This window comes from Aspergillus pseudotamarii, assembly GCF_009193445.1.
Source record: "Aspergillus pseudotamarii strain CBS 117625 unplaced genomic scaffold BDV38scaffold_1, whole genome shotgun sequence".
NCBI lineage: Eukaryota > Fungi > Ascomycota > Eurotiomycetes > Eurotiales > Aspergillaceae > Aspergillus > Aspergillus pseudotamarii.
Window position 1 is genome coordinate 1,428,470 of NW_022475015.1, and position 18,248 is coordinate 1,446,717.

General features: G+C 49.9%; 7 protein-coding genes across 7 annotated transcripts; 3 read left to right on the forward strand and 4 right to left on the reverse strand.

The window, feature by feature from the left end:
• Positions 1-60: 60 nt before the first annotated feature.
• Positions 61-2,282, reverse strand: BDV38DRAFT_267107 (phosphoribomutase PRM15; the record flags this gene model as incomplete). The annotated part of the gene is made up of 6 exons (XM_032056524.1): positions 61-224; positions 280-953; positions 1,011-1,300; positions 1,349-1,529; positions 1,727-2,051; positions 2,264-2,282. 6 exons carry the CDS (start codon positions 2,280-2,282, stop codon positions 61-63), a joined length of 1,653 nt encoding a protein of 550 aa, XP_031920089.1.
• A 105-nt stretch (positions 2,283-2,387) lies between these two features.
• BDV38DRAFT_6261 (fatty acid desaturase) lies at positions 2,388-4,753 on the forward strand. Its single transcript, XM_032063660.1, has 2 exons — positions 2,388-2,978; positions 3,059-4,753. Exons 1-2 carry the CDS (start codon positions 2,758-2,760, stop codon positions 4,515-4,517), a joined length of 1,680 nt encoding a protein of 559 aa, XP_031920090.1. The 5' UTR covers positions 2,388-2,757; the 3' UTR covers positions 4,518-4,753.
• A 236-nt stretch (positions 4,754-4,989) lies between these two features.
• Positions 4,990-7,062, reverse strand: BDV38DRAFT_277089 (ASCC2 family CUE domain-containing protein; the record flags this gene model as incomplete). The annotated part of the gene is made up of 1 exon (XM_032058406.1): positions 4,990-7,062. One exon carries the CDS (start codon positions 7,060-7,062, stop codon positions 4,990-4,992), a length of 2,073 nt encoding a protein of 690 aa, XP_031920091.1.
• A 314-nt stretch (positions 7,063-7,376) lies between these two features.
• On the forward strand, positions 7,377-8,319 carry S10a (40S ribosomal protein uS10). Its single transcript, XM_032053049.1, has 4 exons — positions 7,377-7,456; positions 7,530-7,613; positions 7,727-7,950; positions 8,011-8,319. The coding sequence occupies exons 2-4, from the start codon at positions 7,572-7,574 to the stop codon at positions 8,093-8,095; spliced, it is 351 nt and encodes a 116-aa protein (XP_031920092.1). The 5' UTR covers positions 7,377-7,456; positions 7,530-7,571; the 3' UTR covers positions 8,096-8,319.
• On the reverse strand, positions 8,320-10,960 carry BDV38DRAFT_232623 (FG-nucleoporin nup42). The gene is made up of 4 exons (XM_032053050.1): positions 10,602-10,960; positions 10,424-10,519; positions 10,122-10,155; positions 8,320-10,070 (listed from the first exon to the last, which is right to left on the reverse strand). Exons 1-4 carry the CDS (start codon positions 10,645-10,647, stop codon positions 8,492-8,494), a joined length of 1,755 nt encoding a protein of 584 aa, XP_031920093.1. The 5' UTR covers positions 10,648-10,960; the 3' UTR covers positions 8,320-8,491.
• Positions 10,961-11,072: 112 nt separating this feature from the next.
• On the reverse strand, positions 11,073-12,331 carry BDV38DRAFT_6414 (ELYS family protein). Its single transcript, XM_032063677.1, has 3 exons — positions 12,142-12,331; positions 11,853-12,082; positions 11,073-11,790 (listed from the first exon to the last, which is right to left on the reverse strand). The coding sequence occupies exons 1-3, from the start codon at positions 12,293-12,295 to the stop codon at positions 11,242-11,244; spliced, it is 933 nt and encodes a 310-aa protein (XP_031920094.1). The 5' UTR covers positions 12,296-12,331; the 3' UTR covers positions 11,073-11,241.
• A 262-nt stretch (positions 12,332-12,593) lies between these two features.
• Positions 12,594-17,002, forward strand: smc4 (condensin subunit SMC4; the record flags this gene model as incomplete). The annotated part of the gene is made up of 12 exons (XM_032056525.1): positions 12,594-14,978; positions 15,012-15,347; positions 15,384-15,536; positions 15,573-15,744; positions 15,778-15,872; positions 15,903-15,947; positions 15,981-16,160; positions 16,203-16,500; positions 16,534-16,675; positions 16,715-16,718; positions 16,775-16,852; positions 16,904-17,002. 12 exons carry the CDS (start codon positions 12,594-12,596, stop codon positions 17,000-17,002), a joined length of 3,987 nt encoding a protein of 1,328 aa, XP_031920095.1.
• Positions 17,003-18,248: the final 1,246 nt, after the last annotated feature.

Here is an 18,248-nt window from a genome sequence, read left to right on the forward strand (position 1 = left end):
CCGCCCCTTCATCAGGATATTGCTATGGACTAGTTCCCAACGACACTTAATTAACGCAGACTATTCGGGAATCTGAAACACGTGGCCCGACGATGTAGGCATCTGTCTGCTATGCGTCATAGATGGCGCAAAGGGAAGCACCCATTCCTTCAAAACAGCAAGGAAGGCGTTGCAAACAGCATCCACAGCCTGTTCACGAGACGCTCCACAGCTTTCAACATACACTTTCAAACAGTCAGTCACAGAATCCAAAGGGCCCGGGATGGATATGCCACTTACGCTTAACTTTGGGTTCCGTCCCCGAGGCACGGAACGTAAACCGCACATCCTGGTCCAACCAGAGAGTCAACATCTGGCTCGACTTATCTACTGGCAGCGTAGGCTTGTTGTCGGCCGTGCCGGAATCATGGCCCTCGGTCATATCTCGCCAGCGCAGAATTTTGAACGGTCCTAGGGTCTTCTCGGCTCTATAGGGTCCATTCCGGATAGCGCCGAACAATACCATTGTTGTCTCCGGGTTCGGGGAGCGGAAGTAATTGTTGAGAGTTTCGTAGTGGCCATATTCCTTGAAGAGCTGCTGTAGTTTCATGTAGGGGGTGAGTCCTTGCGATTGCCATTTGGCTTGTGCTGCTAGGAAGACCATCGCTGCTGTGATACCGTCTTTGTCGTGGCAGACGGCTGGGAACATGTAGCCTAGTGCTTCTTCGAATGCATAGGGGACATTGTAGCTCTCGCTTTCGAGGCGTCGGGCAATGTTCCCCATCCATTTGAAACCGGTTAGTGCTTCTTCGAATTGAATGCCCTTGGCTGTTGCCATTTTCTCGAGCATGCCTGTCGACACTGTGGAGTTTAGGACCGCAATGCGTGCGTCGTTTTTGTTCTCCAAGGCGTCAAACAGGTGCGATGCGAGTAAGACTCCGATATGATTACCTGTGAAAGAAAACCATGATCCGCTGAATGTTTGGTCAGATCATCGGTGGTATTCAATGATATCGGAGTGCAGCACGTACTCAACTTTTTCCGCGGCAGCAAAGCGATCCGCATCTGGATCATGGGCAATGATCAGGGTTTTGCCTTCCCTATCAGCGGTTTGCATGGCCAGGTCCAAAGCACCAGCTTCTTCAGGGTTAGGGAATGATACTGTCGGGAAATCCGGGTTGGGTTCTACTTGTTCCGGCACAGGCGTGAATTCGGTTACGCCCACAGACCGGCAGAGGTCGGGGAAGACAAGGCCTCCAACTCCGTGCAGGGGTGTGTAGACAAAAGGTCTTGGTTGTTTCCAGTCAGACACAGTTGAGTTCTATATGAGTGATTAGCGCTGTCGGAAGTAAATTAGGTGATCACTTACGGCGTAATCCCAAACTGTCTTGGTATAGTGAGGCAAGATGGTCTTGTACGCATCGGCGTGTAGATATTCGCATTCCTGGAGATCTTTCCAGGCGCCAGGCCAGGGGGCCAAGTTTTCCTCAATTGATTGGGCTATCTCTACATCAATGGGGGTGTTGATTTGGGCGCCGTTCTTAAAGTAGCTGGGAACATTGTCAGTGATAATTAAATGGAAGAGATGAGCAAGGTGTAACGGACACTTTGTAGCCTATACAAAAAGTGGTTAGTAGGTCAATGCATCAGATGTGAGGGATTGAAGCTTACCATTATCTTGTGCTGGGTTCTACTGGAGAGTTAGTTTAATTTTCAATTTCGGTTTTCTAGAGTATTTGAGGGAAACCCTACATGGCTTGCAGTGATCATAATACCAGCAGCAGCTTTTAAGTGAGTTACCCCAAAAGGCACGGATGGAGTCACAGAGGGTTCGGAATAGAACCAAACCGGGATCTGTTGTGAGATGAAGGCATTCGCAGCCAAAGCTGCAAACTTGGCCGAGTTATGACGAGCATCATGGCCAATAACCACTCCGCCCGAAGCACTGTCCGTATGTTTATCCTTCAAATACTTGGCTAGGCCTTGCGACGCCTGGATGACGGTCAAAGAGTTCATGCAGGAGAACCCTGCCGCCATCCGGCCGCGAAGGCCTGCAGTCCCGAATTGAATTCCTATTGTTTACGGTTAACGTGAACTGGTCGGTACAATAATAACATAGTCATTTATGACATGTCACATACGTTTCTGAAGCCGTTGTTCCAGATCTGCGACAGCGCCGGAATCCCGAAGCTGTTGGATCTCGGCGCGGGTGGTGGGGTCCTGCGACGTTAGAATGGGCCTGAAGCTTTCGGGGTCGGATATTTAAATATCGACGTCTACGTACTTGGTCCCACTCCAGCCATTTTTGAATCAGCGGAGAAAGTGAGTCCTACACCAGTTAGAAATGTGACATAGTATTCGTATGAGGGTGGTGGTTACTACCATTATCGAGAACGAAAGATGATCATAAGATCTATTCTGAAAGAGGTGGTCGTGTAGGAGGAGGCAGCACCGAATGATAGAGGAGGATGCGGAAATGGAGGAATGTAAGTGGACTGATTTAAAAAAAGGATGGGGTGACGATCGACGGCGCGTTTCCCATTCCTCGATAAGTCCACCGCTTCCACCCGTTGCGTACTAACTAATTAGACCCTCTCTCTGCTGCAACCTTCCTCCGCTAGTACTTCCCACTCCTTCCGATCCCTTGCTACCATTTTCCTTTCTCTTTTTTCTTCTTCTTGTTTTTCTTCCTTCCTTACCTACGCAGACCGTATGATGTTGACCCGAACTACTATACTCCACCGCGACTGAGCTGGATACGATCGTTCTCTACATATCATGGCCGACACTCTCAAAGCTGCCGCAACACCGACACCCACGTCGAGGAAGGATACTATCCTGTCACGGCGTTGGATCGAAGGTCAGATCGCCGAAGGCAAGCATGTTATTGTTTACGACGACCGGGTTTTGAAAGTCGATGCATGGATCAAATTCCATCCGGGTGGTGACAAGTCGATTAAACATATGGTGGGAAAAGATGCGACGGATGAGATCAATGCGTATGTGTTTCGGACATTCTGGAATGCTACTTGTGATATACTGGAAAGCCTTCCTGGATCACTAACAACCTTCCGTACAGTTTACATTCAAAGGAAGCACGCCAGCGGATGTTGGCCTTCCAGATCGGACGCATCCAGGGTCCGTGGTTAAACTTCCTCCCACCGATTCAAGGCGGGAAGTTCCGCCCATATACCGAGGCAACTTGCACGTCAGATGAAGACAGTTCTGGTCAGGACATGTCTACACCGCCGTCCCCGATCTTCGACTCAGTTGACGCTAAGCCCGGCCTCCGCCGGCGAAAGTCTGTTTCCTCGGATACATCCGTTTCCACCTCAGCGACCCCGGAGTTTGAGCCAAAGCCGTTCTTTCTCGACGCTCGAACCCAGGAAGAGATCGTCCTGGATGTTGCCAAATACCCGTCTTTGGATACGGAAAGCCAGGAGAGTATCAAGCAGAAGTATCGTGCATTAGACCAGCGGATTCGTGATGAAGGCCTATACGACTGCAACTATTTCTCTTACTTCATTGAATGCTGCCGCTATACGCTCTTTGCATCTCTGTCTTACCTCTTCCTGCGCTTGGGTTGGTATGGAACCTCGGGATTCTTTTTGGGATGCTTCTGGCACCAGCTCGTCTTCACCGCCCATGATTCAGGACATATGGGCATCACCCATCATTTCCACGTGGACAGTGTGATTGGCATCATCATCGCCGATTACCTTGGAGGGCTAAGCCTAGGATGGTGGAAGCGCAACCACAATGTCCACCATATTGTGACAAACGCACCTGAACATGACCCCGATATCGAACACATGCCCTTCTTTGCCATCTCACACCGTTTCCTCACCAGTCTCCGCAGCACGTACTATGAACGTATTATGACATTTGACGCCTTTGCCAACTTCATGCTACGCTATCAAAACTATCTTTACTATCCAATTCTCTTGTTCGGTCGCTTCAACTTGTATCGCCTGAGCTGGGTATATCTGCTGTGCGGTCAAGCGCCGAAGAAGGGTCCTGCTTGGTGGCACCGGTGGTTTGAGATAGGCGGCCAAGTCTTCTTCTGGTATTGGTTTGGGTACGGCGTGGTGTACCGTAGTATTCCCGACTGGGGTAGCCGTCTGACTTTCATTTTGATCTCGCACATGGTGACCGCCCCGTTACACGTGCAGATCACACTCTCCCATTTTGCCATGTCGACGGCCGACCTGGGTGTCAACGAGTCCTTCCCCCAGAAGATGCTTCGCACCACCATGGATGTCGACTGCCCAACCTGGCTTGACTTTTTCCACGGAGGTTTGCAGTTCCAGGCCATTCACCACCTGTACCCACGCATCCCACGCCACAACCTGCGTCGTACTCAAAAGTTGGTTATGGAATTCTGCCGCGACACTGGCATCCCGTATGCCGTTTTCACCTTCTACGATGGCAACAAAGAAGTTATCGGAAAGCTTGGTGATGTCGCAAAGCAGGTCCGTATCCTTGATGAATGCCGGAAGTCGTGCGCCCAGCAGGGCGTCTTCTCAGACCACCACTAGATGGCCACCGTGCTCTTCTAGATGCGTACTGCCCCTCTGATTGACCGTGGTCTCTGCGATCAACCGCATATACCCTGGCCCCGTGTATATATTGCACAGTTGTATATAATCATGCCTGCGGACTGTCTTGGGGTATCGGTACCGGCCACCTGGAAGATTTGATGTCGACAGAGTCGTAATGCCCTATTGATGATGTGATAATGTCCCCTCAGTTTGACATCGGTTATTATTTATATGGATGAGCATCCACTTAGAGAGTAGAGTTATGATCATACTATATGACTTACAAATCCACGTTCCCTTACATACTATACTTGTTCAGATCAAGCCTTTCCATAGATGTACGCTCGTTTTCTCTACTCAATAACGCCCACCATGCGGGGTCTATTAAAGAATGCAGTATGTACACAAACCACGAGGCTCTATGGTCATCATCACAGCATAATGAAAAGTCACCATTCAGCAGCTAGCATCACCCCATCATACCTCCAGCCCGCGCCACTTTCCTCGCTCTCTGCTGTCGACGATTATGATTCGCCCTACTGGCCTTATTCTCCTCCTTCCTCTGCCGCTGCGCGGTCGTATTCCCGTCCCCGGAACCACCTCCCGCATTACCACCACGGCCGCGTCCAGCACCACCACCCCGTCGACCACCACGACCACGCCCCCTACCGGGGCCCCCTCTACCTCGAGACCCAGAGCCAGCCGGCTCATCAGTCTCACTCCCCGACTCCCCATCACCCCTAGGTCCAGGCCTCCGATAAGCTGTCGGTTTAATCTCCGGCTGCGTAAGACCTGTCCCACCAGGCCCAACCACCGAAAGCGATAACCGATCCTCCAACTTCGCCAACCGCTTCGAATCCCGCGCCAGCATAACAGCCCACCCCTCAATAGCCTCATCCGTCATACCCGTCTCACGCTTCAGCGAAGCCCGCGCCTGTGATCGACGGGTTGCCGAGTCCCGAGCAAACAGCGCCGGCGTAGCCTTGTACGTCCGGAATAGTGTTAGATCGAGCTCGTCCGCTTTCTGTTTCGCATCGGCGTCTGTGTCAGTGGTGGTGGCGTCCACGGTGCCACCTACGTCTGCTACGTCGTAGGTATCGTCGCGTTCGTCATCATCTGAGTCGAAAGTCGCCAGCGCAGACATGATGGCCGCTTTATTGGCGGCGTGTTTGCTGCGATCTGCGAGAATGTCGTCTGCTGTTTGGTCTGCATTTGCGCGGCCGAAGTGCAATTTGTCTGTTTCGGCGAGGTCGGCCAGGTCGACATCTTTGTCGAAGACGTTTTTGCGGGGTTGAATTGGTGGAGAAGGGATTTCTGGTGGTGTTGGGCGGGGAGGGAAGGGATCGTGCTTGGGGGTAGTGGCATTAATAGTGGGGAGCCGTTCTGATTTATCAAGGTCCCGGAGTTCAGGGGGAATAGAGTCATCCAGGAGATGTGCGATGACGGTCTCCGGGTTATCGTCGTAGACATCAAGTAGACGGACAATATACCCCGATCCCAGGTCAGGAAAGAGGTCTTGGATCTGTGTGACGAGGGACATTCTGTGGATGTGCATGTCTTCTGCTTGAGGGAGATCTGTGGCAGCGCGGGCTTTGCCTTTGTCGAGCCTTTTCTTTTGTTTCTGGTAGCGGTGGTGGAATACATTTGATTCGGTTTGGTGTACACGCAGGCTGGAGAGGAGATCTTGGCCGCGTTTCTGCGGGTGCGAAATGAGATACCGGTCCAGACGGACGAGGAGATCTGAGCTGCAGATGAGATCGGAGAGGAGGGTGGGTTCCTTCTTTGTTGTGGGTGTGTTGATCCCTGCGCTGGCTTTTAGGCTGAAGAGCTGGTCCAGGAGTAGGGAGAGGTTTGGTTTCGGGCCTTTTAATAGAGATGTAAGGCCGACGTAGACGATGGCGACGAGTACTTTGCGGAAGTCGTCCCTCTTGTGTGCTTGATATGCTTCGCCGCACGTGTCCAGGAAGTCGGAGCCGGCCATCAGCGCCTGGCCACATGCGGGGAGGACAGAGCCCAAGATGGTTAATAGGCGAATGTCAGAGATGATCTTTGGAGCTTGTGCGGGGCCTGACATGGACAGCTGTTTCGTCATGGTTGTCTTTGCCTTCTCGAGGCTCGATGATATCGTTTCTTCATACTTGTCCCATGCTTCGGATAGTAATTTCTTCAGCGCAGAGCTGGAGGGATAGCAGCTGCACATGTTTCCCAGGTACTTCCATCCTAGTAGATCAGGTGGTGACGTGGGCGCGTCCAACAAGAGTCGTCTTGTGAGCAAGAAACATAGCTTCCGTAGTGTTCTTGCTCTCGGCCCCATATGCAAACCCGGCGTACCAGTGCTTGCCAGCTGGTCATAGAATGAAGTCAAGAAGGTGACCGCGGAGTCATCTGTGGATGCATGTTCTGTAAATTCCGCATCGGATGCTTCTATGCGCAGAGTCAGAAGCAGGATCCACGCATCTATATAGAGCTCCCATTCCTGGGGTGGTATGGCACTCTGCACCGCGGGGGGTGGAACTGGTGCAAGAGAAGGCCAATTTGCCATAGCACAGCGGTTCTACAAGAGTAACGACGCAGGAACAAGAAGTATGCTAGAGAATAAAAGCCCAAAACGAAAGTAAAAAAAAAAAGAAGTCAAGAATATATCGTCATCATTAAGCGTGACAATCAGCCCCATATTCTTTATCGCATTTATCAGATGGCATGTCATTGGTGACCTGCTGACTCATCCACCCCGGGCGCCCGATCCGGTTAGCATCAGATAGGCGAGCGCCAAGCCATAGCACCCGCACAAGCGGCGCTAAGCGCACTATCGAAAAAAAAGCGAAAGAATTCACGATAATAATATTTGCGTATCGCCCAGAGCTATTCCAACGGCCATCATCACCTTACCGAACCTCGAAGTTCAGGTCTTGATTGGCAACTAGCCTTACTTTGCGGTTGGTCCCCCCACTCCCACATTTATCTCTTTTTCCTTCCTCCCCTTCTTGCAACTAACCCGTCGACCTCTAGCCATCTCAATCCCGGTCTCCCCACCGCAAACCAACCGTCAAGATGTCTTTCCAGAAGCCCGAGAAGGATTTCGGCGAGGGCCCTGTACGTTGATCCAACAGCTCTCCAACCCCAAGTTCATCTCAAGAAGATGACGGACGACGGGCGGAAGAGAAGCTACGAAACAATGCGCCAGACATACTAACAACCCCCAACAGAAGGTCCACAAGATCCGTATCACCCTTACCTCTCGCAAGGTCGCCTCCCTCGAGAAGGTTTGCTCTGAGCTGATCGACCGTGCCCGCTCCAAGTCCCTCCACGTCAAGGGTCCCGTCCGTCTTCCCACCAAGACCCTTCACATCTCCACCCGTAAGACCCCCAACGGTGAGGGTTCTAAGACCTGGGACAAGTACGAGATGCGCATCCACAAGCGTCTCATTGAGTATGTTACACTTTATCTACCCTTGTGACTAGAGAAGCGGCTACTAACAATGTGATTTAGCCTCCTCGCCCCCACTGAGACTGTCAAGCAGATCATCATCAACATCGAGGCTGGTGTTGAGGTCGAGGTCACCATTGCCGCTTAAATTTACTCTAAAATGTTCTAGTTCAGTTTAGGGAGGGAGTGATATCCGCTCTTGACTGGGGTGGGCGAGTTTGGCGCGTGCTGGGCTTTCGTCGATACCCGCTAGAATCTGGCATAAAAATGGAAAAGTTTGTGGGAAAGTACTCTTTGGTGCTGTTGTACGCTGGCTGTAGAACGTATAGAACGTAAGGAACATGTAGAACTGTAGGACGTGTACTGTTGTAGATTTGTAGTTTGGTGTTGCTTGGCAATCCAGCTCACCGGTTGGCTGGCTGAAGGCGCCCTGTCTTCCATGTGATCGTCATATTAAAAAAAAAGAAGTAACTATATACTACAAGGTTCATGAAGTGCATATCGAAAAATAAAAAACCATGGTATCCTCGATGTTCTCCAGGCCCTAAAAGTCGAAGCTCACCCATTCCGTCTTAGGTGGCACGCTGGGAATAATGCCATCCTTGAAGTATCCGTTTTTCACAAAGAACTCATACTGTTCCGTAACCTCGGGGGTATACTGTTCCGGTTTTCCTGTTGCATCTCTCAAGCTCGCCTGGTCGGGAGGCCCATCCGGGAAGAAGATGCGAACGTATGTTTGGCGGTCCTGAGGATGCAGATAACACGGGTTGTTGTCAATATACTTGACTGGTTGTCCTTTCCACGTGGACAGTCTCTTGGTCATAGGGTCTCGGACCGTCTGGCCAGCTAAGGGTGGAATGGGGCTGAGCTGGTTCGCATCCTCAACCTTGATGATGGCAGGAGGACCAGTGCCTGCCGTGGCGGTAGGTATTGGGGGTTGTTGTTGTTGTTGTTGTTGTTGTTGTTGAGCGGGCTGTGCGAACCCGGATGCTGGCTGGCCAAAGGGTGAAGGTGTGACCTGTGATTGTTGTTGCTGCTGTGGTTGACTGGGAGCCCCGAAAGGATTTGGTGCGGTGGATGGCTGGCCAAATGGGTTTGACTGTGGCTGGGGTTGGGGCTGGCCAAATGGAGATGATGTTTGTGTGGGCTGGCCGAAGCTGCCCGTTGTCGCTGGGGTTGTTGATGGCTGTCCAAATCCAGAAGATGTTGCAGGCTGTTGGCTAGCAGCCTGTGCAAATGGAGACGCGGCTGATGCGGCTTGACCAAAACCGACACCTGCGCTTTGATTTTGATTTGATATTGCGCCAAAAGGAGATGCGTTGGCGGATGTGCCGAATGATGAACCTCCTAATGTTGAAGGCTGCCCAAATGCCGATGGTTGGCCGAAAGCGGGCTGGCCTGAGTTCGGCTGGCCTAAACTGGGCTGTCCAAACGCTGGTTTACCAAACGCAGGCTGTCCACCCGCTAGCCCCGAAGGTTTACCAAAGGCTGATCCCGAACCCAATGTACTTGGTTGTCCAAACCCAGAGCTCTGCCCCAAGGTGGATGGTTGGCCAAATCCCGATGGCTGACCTAACGCCGATGGCTGACCTAACGCCGATGGTTGACCGAACCCAGAGGGCTTACCAAAGGCTGATCCTGAGCCTAAAGCACTTGGTTGTCCGAAACCAGAGCTCTGCCCCAATCCCGACGGTTGGCCAATTCCCGATGTCTGACCGCCTGCAGCTGGCTGACCGAATGCTGAGGGTTGACCGAATGAAGACGGACCTTGACTAGCCGCAGGGCCCGTCTTGCCTTCTGTGATATCAATTCTATTTGGGTGTTCGTTGATACCATCAACGATGTATTTCACGGCACCGCCAAGGTCGTTCAATATGACATCCATCTGTTTCAATGCCTCAGCGTATAAAGCCTGAGCCTCTTGGACTGCCTGCTCTAGACTCCCTGTTGCAGCAGCTTCATAGTGACGCAGCCGCAACTCTTCGAAAGATTGCTCTCGCTGGACACCTCCAAACAATTGCTTTGGGGCGTTTTTACCAGGACCATAACAAGAAAAGACCCATTCTGGACGACCCTTACCGGCAGTTAGGTCGGCCTTGATATCATCTGTTGTGATACCATAGCTTTGCTTGCGTCAGTAGGGAATTTCTTGTTGCCAGAGGTGCATCACTTACTTTGCTGGCTGCTGGTTCTGTTGCGCATTACGACCTGTACTAATGTCAGATACAGAGGATACATGATAGACCGTCAAAAAGCAAGTTAGAAGAGTACTAGCTAATGCCAATTCCAGTAAGGGTGCTCAGGGCAATGAGTAGATTGTCTAACACCCACAAGGCAAAGATCACGTAGCTCACAATATCCCTTGAGGAATTTGTGACAAATATCCATGCACTAAGATTGGAACACGAAACATTCAGACGTTTCAGAGGATGGAGAACAAAGGTGAAAAAGAAAGTGAATCAGAAGGAAGGCATACCTCCGAAGCCTCCTCCTCCACCTCCTCCAGACAGGACTCCAAAGCGGTTCCCTGAGCCTAAACTTGATTGGCCCGGGTGCTCGAATTTGCAGCGTTCTAATTCAATGATCAGTAAATCGTCCACCAGCAGCTAGGAAGTACGAAAGGAAAGACTAGGGGTCGAAGAGGTTAACTCTACCTCCAAATTTACACCGGCCTTGCTGGAAGAAGCTGCAGACCACCATCTTGGCTTCCTTTCTGATATCGGCTTAACTGGAGATCAGAGTTCCCTGCTGGGCTTTTGCAACAAGGTTCTTCAGATCAAGAATGATGCTCGGCTGGATATCAGTAGACCAAGTACATTATCTGATAGAAGCGAATAAAGACAGCATATATATGCGATTAATTTCCTGAGTGAGTTATGAAAGTGGAAGTTTCTTGTTGATGAGCCGCTAGCGAATGAAGTGTTGTTCATCAGCCTGAAGTTTATGCCGGTGACAATACATTTCACCCAGTCGGAGTGCTTCCTGGCCTGCTCATACCCTGGCTGGTGTACGGGACCGGTATTGGTAAATTACAACATCCATCATTCTATGACCTTGGGAAAGAACATTCACTATTATTTGTCTGTTAAACAAGGCCCTTCGATTTTATATCAATCTTCAGTATCCTGATACGGTGCTGTGTCGAGTACTAATATTACAAAGTGAATTTACGAAGGCTCCAAATTCAAACTCCAAATTCTCCAATCTCCAAACCGGATCCATAAGAATTGAAATCGTGTCGCATTTCCAACAAGTTGCGGGCTCATTTCACAAAACTTGGTCATTGCGGTAGAGCTAGTATGTCTGCGATGGTTGGATTCCTTGTCTGAGAATGTCCCAGTTCAGTCCATCGACCTTCTTTCCGCCCAAGGACTCGAGATCGGCAGACAAGTTCTCTAACTTCCCTGTCGCAAGACGACGCATCATGACGCTGTCCTTAGCGCCATGCAACCCCTTTGCATTTCCGTGGAGAAGACAGTCCTCAAACCACTCCTCTTCCTGGTCATCGAAGGGAAGACCAATCAACTCCATAGCGCGCTTGCTCCGGGTCTCGCCAGCTTCCGTCGAATGTACGAATTCAATTAATTGCGTGAAATAATTCTGGCGAAGCAAGTCGTCATAGTTCCGGGTAAAGTAGAAGGCCTCCGTAATGCTGGAGCGACAAAGGGTTCTGAAGAATGCCTTCTGGACCTTTGCGGAAGCCAGTGGTGGACTCACGGTGAGGTAGTACGCCATTACGAGGCTGTCATCGTGCTTTGGAAGCTGTGGTAGGGTGAGAACGTAAAGAATTTCATCGGGAAATGTTGGAATGATGGAGGGTTCGGTCAAATATTCAATAGCACGCTAGATTGACCGATGGCATCAGCAAGCTATCATGGATCGCAAGTCCGGTCTCCTCAACGTACCTTAAATTCTAACCTGTCTAGGTTCCAGAGTCCTTCAATAAAGAAACGGTACTTTTCAGGAAGATGGAATCGCCGCGAAAATTGTGAAGCATAGTCACTGGCCGCGCGGCAATCCTTCAAGAGATAGTAGATCAAGGCCTGCTTGTGATGGATATCCAGTGGGGATGATACGATGTGTCCGAAAAGGGTTCGGAGGTCTGCGTTGGACTTTGGAGGGTATACTTTTGTCACTATATAGATATGCTGGTCAGGAACATTGTACATTTTATCAATGCTTGGTCGATATCACCTGCTTTCACGCCCAGCAGACCTAGGAGTCTGTCGGCGAACAGCTGGTTGTCCAAAGCCCGGCGGTTGGACAGAATCTGTTCAATGGCTTTGCTATCATAGACAAAGTTCTTGTTGAACGAGAATACACTGTCGAAATCTTCCCAAGGCGCCATTTTGGGCCGCGCCACACTCGTGTTAGCTGGGAGGCCTTTTTGATATAAATGCCAAAGATTACTTCTTATCGTGTTGAATCCGTACCATGGTTACAATACATACGGATGACATAATACAGGCGGTGACCGCCAGACTGTTGTGGCAGAAAAACAAGGCTTTTCCTCTTTGGGCGACAATGTAAACAACCCACTTCCACCCACCAGCGCTTTTTCAAACAGCCGGTAACATCACGACACCGTCCCCGTTCACACTCGCCTTCATGAGGCCCTCCTTTGCGGACCATACCACCATAGCATAATGTCATCAATTGCAAGAGGCAGGCCATCCCGGCGCTCTGCTCCTCGAAGAAGCTATGTCATGTCGGAGACATCTGAAGAGGAAGATCCCGGAAATGTGACCCCCACACCGTCCCAGCCTGACGTTGAAGAAGAGAACGAAGACGATTACACCCCAGTTCCCAAGAAACCTACCACAAGGAGACGGTCTAGCAGGCGTACGACAGCTGATGCGCCTGCGCCTACACCTAGCACCGCACGCCCCGCACGAAGGTCTCGCAGGTCGACAACAGCAGAGCAGGAGGAGATGTCGCAAGTTGGTGAATCAAATGATGAAGGGAGCTCAGTTGCATCTGTAGAAGAGCCTGAATCGCCTACACAAAATGTGGCGGCAACGAAAAGAAGAAGCATCGCATCCCGCAGGAGTCGTGACTCCATGACGCCCAAACCGGAACGATCCTCAGTCGAACCCTCCGTGTCACCCCAGTCCCAAGCCCGATCCCAGAGAGCCAGTGTGCCGCCACTCGGCGATATCACCGACTCCGCGGTGAACAAGTCCCCTTCGCCCGAGGACACAAAGTCGCAAATTTCAATCATTAATCCCCATTCGACCGTCCTCGAAAAGCCGATGGATATCATGATGAAGGCGCGCAACTTGGCTCATCCGACAATACCTGAGGAACCATCAGGGCCAAAGAGTCGCATGGTTATCAAGACTTTAATCCTTAACAACTTTAAAAGTTACGCAGGGAAACAGATCGTAGGGCCCTTCCACGCGTCTTTTTCCTCAGTTGTCGGACCGAACGGTTCCGGAAAGTCCAACGTAATTGATGCGTTGCTATTCGTGTTCGGCTTCCGAGCCAGCAAAATGCGACAAGGCAAAATCTCCGCCCTGATTCATAACTCTGCTGATTTTCCAGATTTGCCCTTCTGCGAAGTCGAGGTTCATTTCCAAGAGGTCCTTGATCAGCCAGATGGAGCACATGAAATAGTCCCAGATTCCCAACTGATCATCTCTCGAAAGGCGTTTAAAAACAACACCAGCAAATACTACATGAATGGCAAGGAAACAAACTTCACTGCCGTAACGACCTTGCTCCGTGATCGAGGAATCGACCTAGACCATAAGCGTTTCCTGATTCTCCAGGGTGAGGTCGAGTCCATTGCGCAGATGAAGGCAAAGGCCGCCAATGAGCATGAGGATGGGCTTCTCGAATACCTTGAAGATATTATCGGAACTTCGAAATACAAAACCCCCATTGACGAAGCAGCCGCCGAATTAGAGACGTTGAACGACGTTTGTGTTGAGAAGAATAACCGTGTGCAGCACGTGGAGAAGGAAAGAAATGCTCTCGAGGACAAGAAAGATAAAGCTCTTTCATACCTCAACGACGAAAATGAGCTCACCCAGAAACAGTCGGCGCTCTATCAGATTTACATTGAGGAATGTGCCGATAACATCCGCGTCACGGAAGAGGCTATCCTCCAAATGCAAGAACTATTGAACATGGAACTTGAGAAGCATGAGGGCAATGAATCTGGGATCAAGGAGCTTGAGAAAGCTTACAAGCGTGGCATGCGTGAATACGAAAACATGGAGAAAGAAGTACAAGCTTTGGTCAAAGAAATGGCGAAGTATGACAAGGAGTCCGTCAAATTTGAGGAAAAGAAGAAATTCTTGGTTGGCAAACAAAAGAAACTGGAAAAAGCAATGCAAACTGCCCGTTTGGCTGCTTCTGAATGCGAAAGCTTGGTCGAGAAACATTCTAGTGATATTACCAAGAAGACCAAAGAGACAACGGATCTAGAGAAAGAGCTTAAAGCGGAAGAGGATGAATTGTCGGCAATCCGTGAAAGCTTAAAGGGCAAAACCCAGGGCCTTTCAGATAAGATCACAGCCAAACAGAAGTCACTTGAGCCATGGGATGAGAAGATCAACAAAAAGGTCTCCGCTGTTGCAGTGGCACAAAGTGAGCTCGACATTCTCCGAGAGCGAAGCAATGCCGGTGCTGTACTCCTGGAGGAAGCACAGGGCAAGGTTTCATCTATTGAGGAAACGTTAGCCGCCAAGGAAACCGATCTTGAAGAGCGGAAAGAACAGAAGGCGATTCTTGAGGAAGAGGTCGCGAAGCTAAAGCATGACCTCAAGAAGTACGCCCACAGGGAGCCAGAAGTTCGCTCTCATGTCTCCAGTGCCCGGCAAAAAGCAGACGAAGCAAGAGCTAGCCTTGCAAGCACGCAAAATCGTGGCAGCGTACTGTCTGGCCTCATGCGTCTCAAAGAATCTGGTCGAATCGAAGGGTTCCACGGACGACTTGGAAACCTCGGGACAATCGATGAGAAATACGATGTGGCTATATCTACGGCTTGTCCCGCGTTAGAAAATATGGTGGTGGACACAGTCGAGGTTGGTCAACAATGCATCGACTACCTGCGGAAGAACAACCTTGGCCGAGCCAACTTCATACTTCTAGATCGTCTTCCACGACGGGATATGTCAGCGGTATTCACCCCGGAGAGTGTCCCACGTCTATTCGATCTCGTGAAGCCCAAGGATCCGAAGTTTGCCCCAGCATTCTATAGCGTGATGCAGAATACTCTTGTCGCCAAGGACCTAGAGCAAGCCAATCGCATAGCCTACGGTGCCAGACGGTGGAGAGTAGTGACACTCGATGGCCAGCTCATCGATACGTCCGGTACCATGAGTGGTGGTGGTACCCGTGTTGCTCGCGGTGCAATGTCGTCGAAGCAGGTCGCGGACACCAGCAAGGAGCAGGTTGCAAGACTCGAAGGTGACCTCGAGGAAATGGAGAGGAAGTTCCAGGCTTTCCAGGAGAAGCAAAGACATATCGAGGCGGCGATGAGAGAGAAGTCCGAGGAAATCCCACGTGTCGAGACCAAGATTCAAAAGATATTAATCGAGATTGAGAGCACCAACCGTAGCCTCGCAGATGCCCAGCGGCGCGTGAAGGAATTGAGCGCTGCTCACAAACCATCCAAGACAGATGCAGCCCAGGCTGCAGCTCTGGAGAAGCAGATCGCTTCTCTCGAAGAGGAAATCGAAGGTCTCCGTTCACAAAAGGGAGGCATTGAGGAAGAGATCCAAACTCACCAGAACAAGATCATGGAGGTTGGTGGTGTAAGACTGCGAGGTCAGAAGGCTAGAGTCGATGGTCTGAAAGAACAGATCGGCATGCTTGCCGAAGAGATCTCGAATGCGGAAGTCGGCAAGTCTAAGAACGAGAAGCTTATAACTAAACATCAAAAAACACGTGGGGATGCTGAAGAGGAGCTCGAGCATGTCACCGAGGACCTTGACAAGCTGAATGAGGATGTCTCCAACCAGGCTAACGACGCATCCGGCTGGAAGCAAAAGGTAGAGGAAGCACAAGAAGCCCTCGAGTCGAAGAAGGGAGAGCTCAAGACCGTGAAGGCGGAGTTGGATGAGAAGGTGGCCGAATTAAACGAATCCCGGGCCACGGAAATCGAAATGCGCAATAAGCTTGAAGAAAACCAAAAGGCTCTAGCCGAGAATGAAAAGCGCGGGCGCTACTGGCACGAGAAACTATCCAAGTTGGCATTGCAGAATGTGAGCGACCTTGGAAATGAGGAAGCACCTGCAGAGCTGCAGGCTTATACCAAGGATGAGTTATTGGAGATGAATAAGGAGTCTTTAAAAGCTACTATTGCAGCTTTGGAGGAGAAGACGCAGAACTCCCCTGTTGACCTCTCTGTAATCGAAGAGTACCGTCGCCGGTCAGCTGAACATGAAGCTCGTTCGGCGGATCTCAATACTGCCCTTGCATCTCGCGACAGTGCTAAAGCTCGTCTTGACGGCCTTCGATCCGCTCGATTGAATGGATTCATGGAAGGCTTTAGCATCATCTCGCTCCGCCTTAAGGAGATGTACCAGATGATTACAATGGGTGGTAACGCAGAACTAGAACTAGTGGATTCTTTAGATCCTTTCTCTGAAGGTATCTTGTTCTCCGTCATGCCTCCGAAGAAGAGCTGGAAGAACATTGGCAACTTGTCCGGTGGTGAGAAGACACTATCTAGTTTGGCCCTAGTTTTCGCCTTGCACCATTACAAGCCTACGCCACTGTACGTCATGGACGAAATTGATGCCGCCTTGGACTTCAGAAACGTAGGTGTACTCTCTTGTTGCCCGACAGAACAAGCCAGCTAACTCAAGTGTTCCAGGTCTCCATCGTGGCTTCGTACATCAAAGAAAGAACGAAGAACGCGCAATTCATTGTCATCTCCTTGAGGAACAACATGGTAAGCTCCTCAACCTAATTCGCGGTCCTTGAATATTGCTAACGACAGTAGTTCGAGCTCGCATCGCGCCTGGTCGGTGTCTACAAGGTCAACCATAAGACTAAGAGTGTAACCATCGAGAACAAGGATTATATCAAGAGACAGGCATGAGTGCAGTAATTAGTGTATTTGTTGTTTTGCGTTGCTTTCTCAACGAATGTTTATGAGCCGGAAATGGATGGGAATATGATGTGGTTCATGTTTATTCGGTGTGATGGGTCTCTGCAAGTAGTTTCGATTCTCTTTTGTTATGTCCATGGATACCGACGGGAGATTTTGGGATAGGTCACTTCTATTCGGCTGAATATGTTGTTCTTTGTGTTCTTCAGTATATAATTTTCTTCTGACAGATGGATATCTCTGCAACTTACATCTAGTTTGCCATCCTTTACAATCTTCACATCAATTAACATGATCACGTCTCCGCTATCTACCGGTCAAACTTTATAGGATGCAGCATTTAAATGATGCATTGCCTAACCACTCACTTCATTGTTTATATTGGCATGCCCTTAGCCATACAAGACATGGAGGAGATCGTAGAATGAGGTCACTTATAGAGCAAGTCCATCACCGAGGTATTAAGCATAATGGTGTCCAGAAACGCCACCTGCGCGCTAGCAGACACTAAAGATAGTTTATACTTGTTGAAAAACGTGGTAGGTTTCTACCACTGATAAATTTCCGCCATCGTGTCACACTAAATATAGAACGGACAAGCTTTAACAGTGATACTGTGGTTTAGTACGATGCGATCTACTAGAAGTCTAGAACAGTAGCGAACGAGGGCATAAATATATAAGTATCATCGACCAACTCACGTGGGGTCTAGATCCCGTTCTAGATCGATCTTCGATTGCGCTACTACTCCAAAAACCTACAGATTTATCAATTCATCCTCGCTTCTTGACTCGGAGCGCAAGGTCTACAGATACACATTTCTCGATTGAGATCACAATGATTGATTCAAACTCAAAGAAAGGGCACTGTTGAGATAGAATACATACAAGCATGTCAAATGTCGCGCGAGCGTTTTGTTCATCGCTTTCGTAACGACATTCACATCATGAACCAAGTGCTTGCCAGCCTCGTCCTCTCCCCTTAGCAATATTAAAAAATATAATTTAAGAGTGTAAGGTGCGTATTCGAAGTTGAAAAGGAATCGAGCAAAACCAGATCGCTTGTCCACCCACGCTTGGAAAGAAGTAAAGAAACTGGAATAGAGGTATGTTGCCCAAAATACACCGAAACTCCGCTTCCATCTTAAAAGCGCCGTAGTCTATGTTGAATCCGTCCGTCAAAGTCACAAAGGCTAGTTAAAGAAAGAACAAATGAAAAATAACAAAAAAAAAAAAAA

Coding starts and splice junctions, on each gene's coding strand:
- BDV38DRAFT_6261 (XM_032063660.1), top strand. CDS start 2,758: ATGGCCGACACTCTCAAAGCTGCCGCAACACCGACACCCACGTCGAGG. Junction 2,979..3,058: donor GCGACGGATGAGATCAATGC/GTATGTGTTTCG, acceptor CCTTCCGTACAG/TTTACATTCAAAGGAAGCAC.
- S10a (XM_032053049.1), top strand. CDS start 7,572: ATGTCTTTCCAGAAGCCCGAGAAGGATTTCGGCGAGGGCCCT. Junction 7,614..7,726: donor AGGATTTCGGCGAGGGCCCT/GTACGTTGATCC, acceptor AACCCCCAACAG/AAGGTCCACAAGATCCGTAT. Junction 7,951..8,010: donor ATCCACAAGCGTCTCATTGA/GTATGTTACACT, acceptor AATGTGATTTAG/CCTCCTCGCCCCCACTGAGA.
- BDV38DRAFT_232623 (XM_032053050.1), bottom strand. CDS start 10,647: ATGGTGGTCTGCAGCTTCTTCCAGCAAGGCCGGTGTAAATTTGGAG. Junction 10,520..10,601: donor AGGCCGGTGTAAATTTGGAG/GTAGAGTTAACC, acceptor TCATTGAATTAG/AACGCTGCAAATTCGAGCAC. Junction 10,071..10,121: donor CAGAACCAGCAGCCAGCAAA/GTAAGTGATGCA, acceptor ACGCAAGCAAAG/CTATGGTATCACAACAGATG.
- BDV38DRAFT_6414 (XM_032063677.1), bottom strand. CDS start 12,295: ATGGCGCCTTGGGAAGATTTCGACAGTGTATTCTCGTTCAACAAGAAC. Junction 12,083..12,141: donor TCTGCTGGGCGTGAAAGCAG/GTGATATCGACC, acceptor ATATCTATATAG/TGACAAAAGTATACCCTCCA. Junction 11,791..11,852: donor TAGACAGGTTAGAATTTAAG/GTACGTTGAGGA, acceptor CGGTCAATCTAG/CGTGCTATTGAATATTTGAC.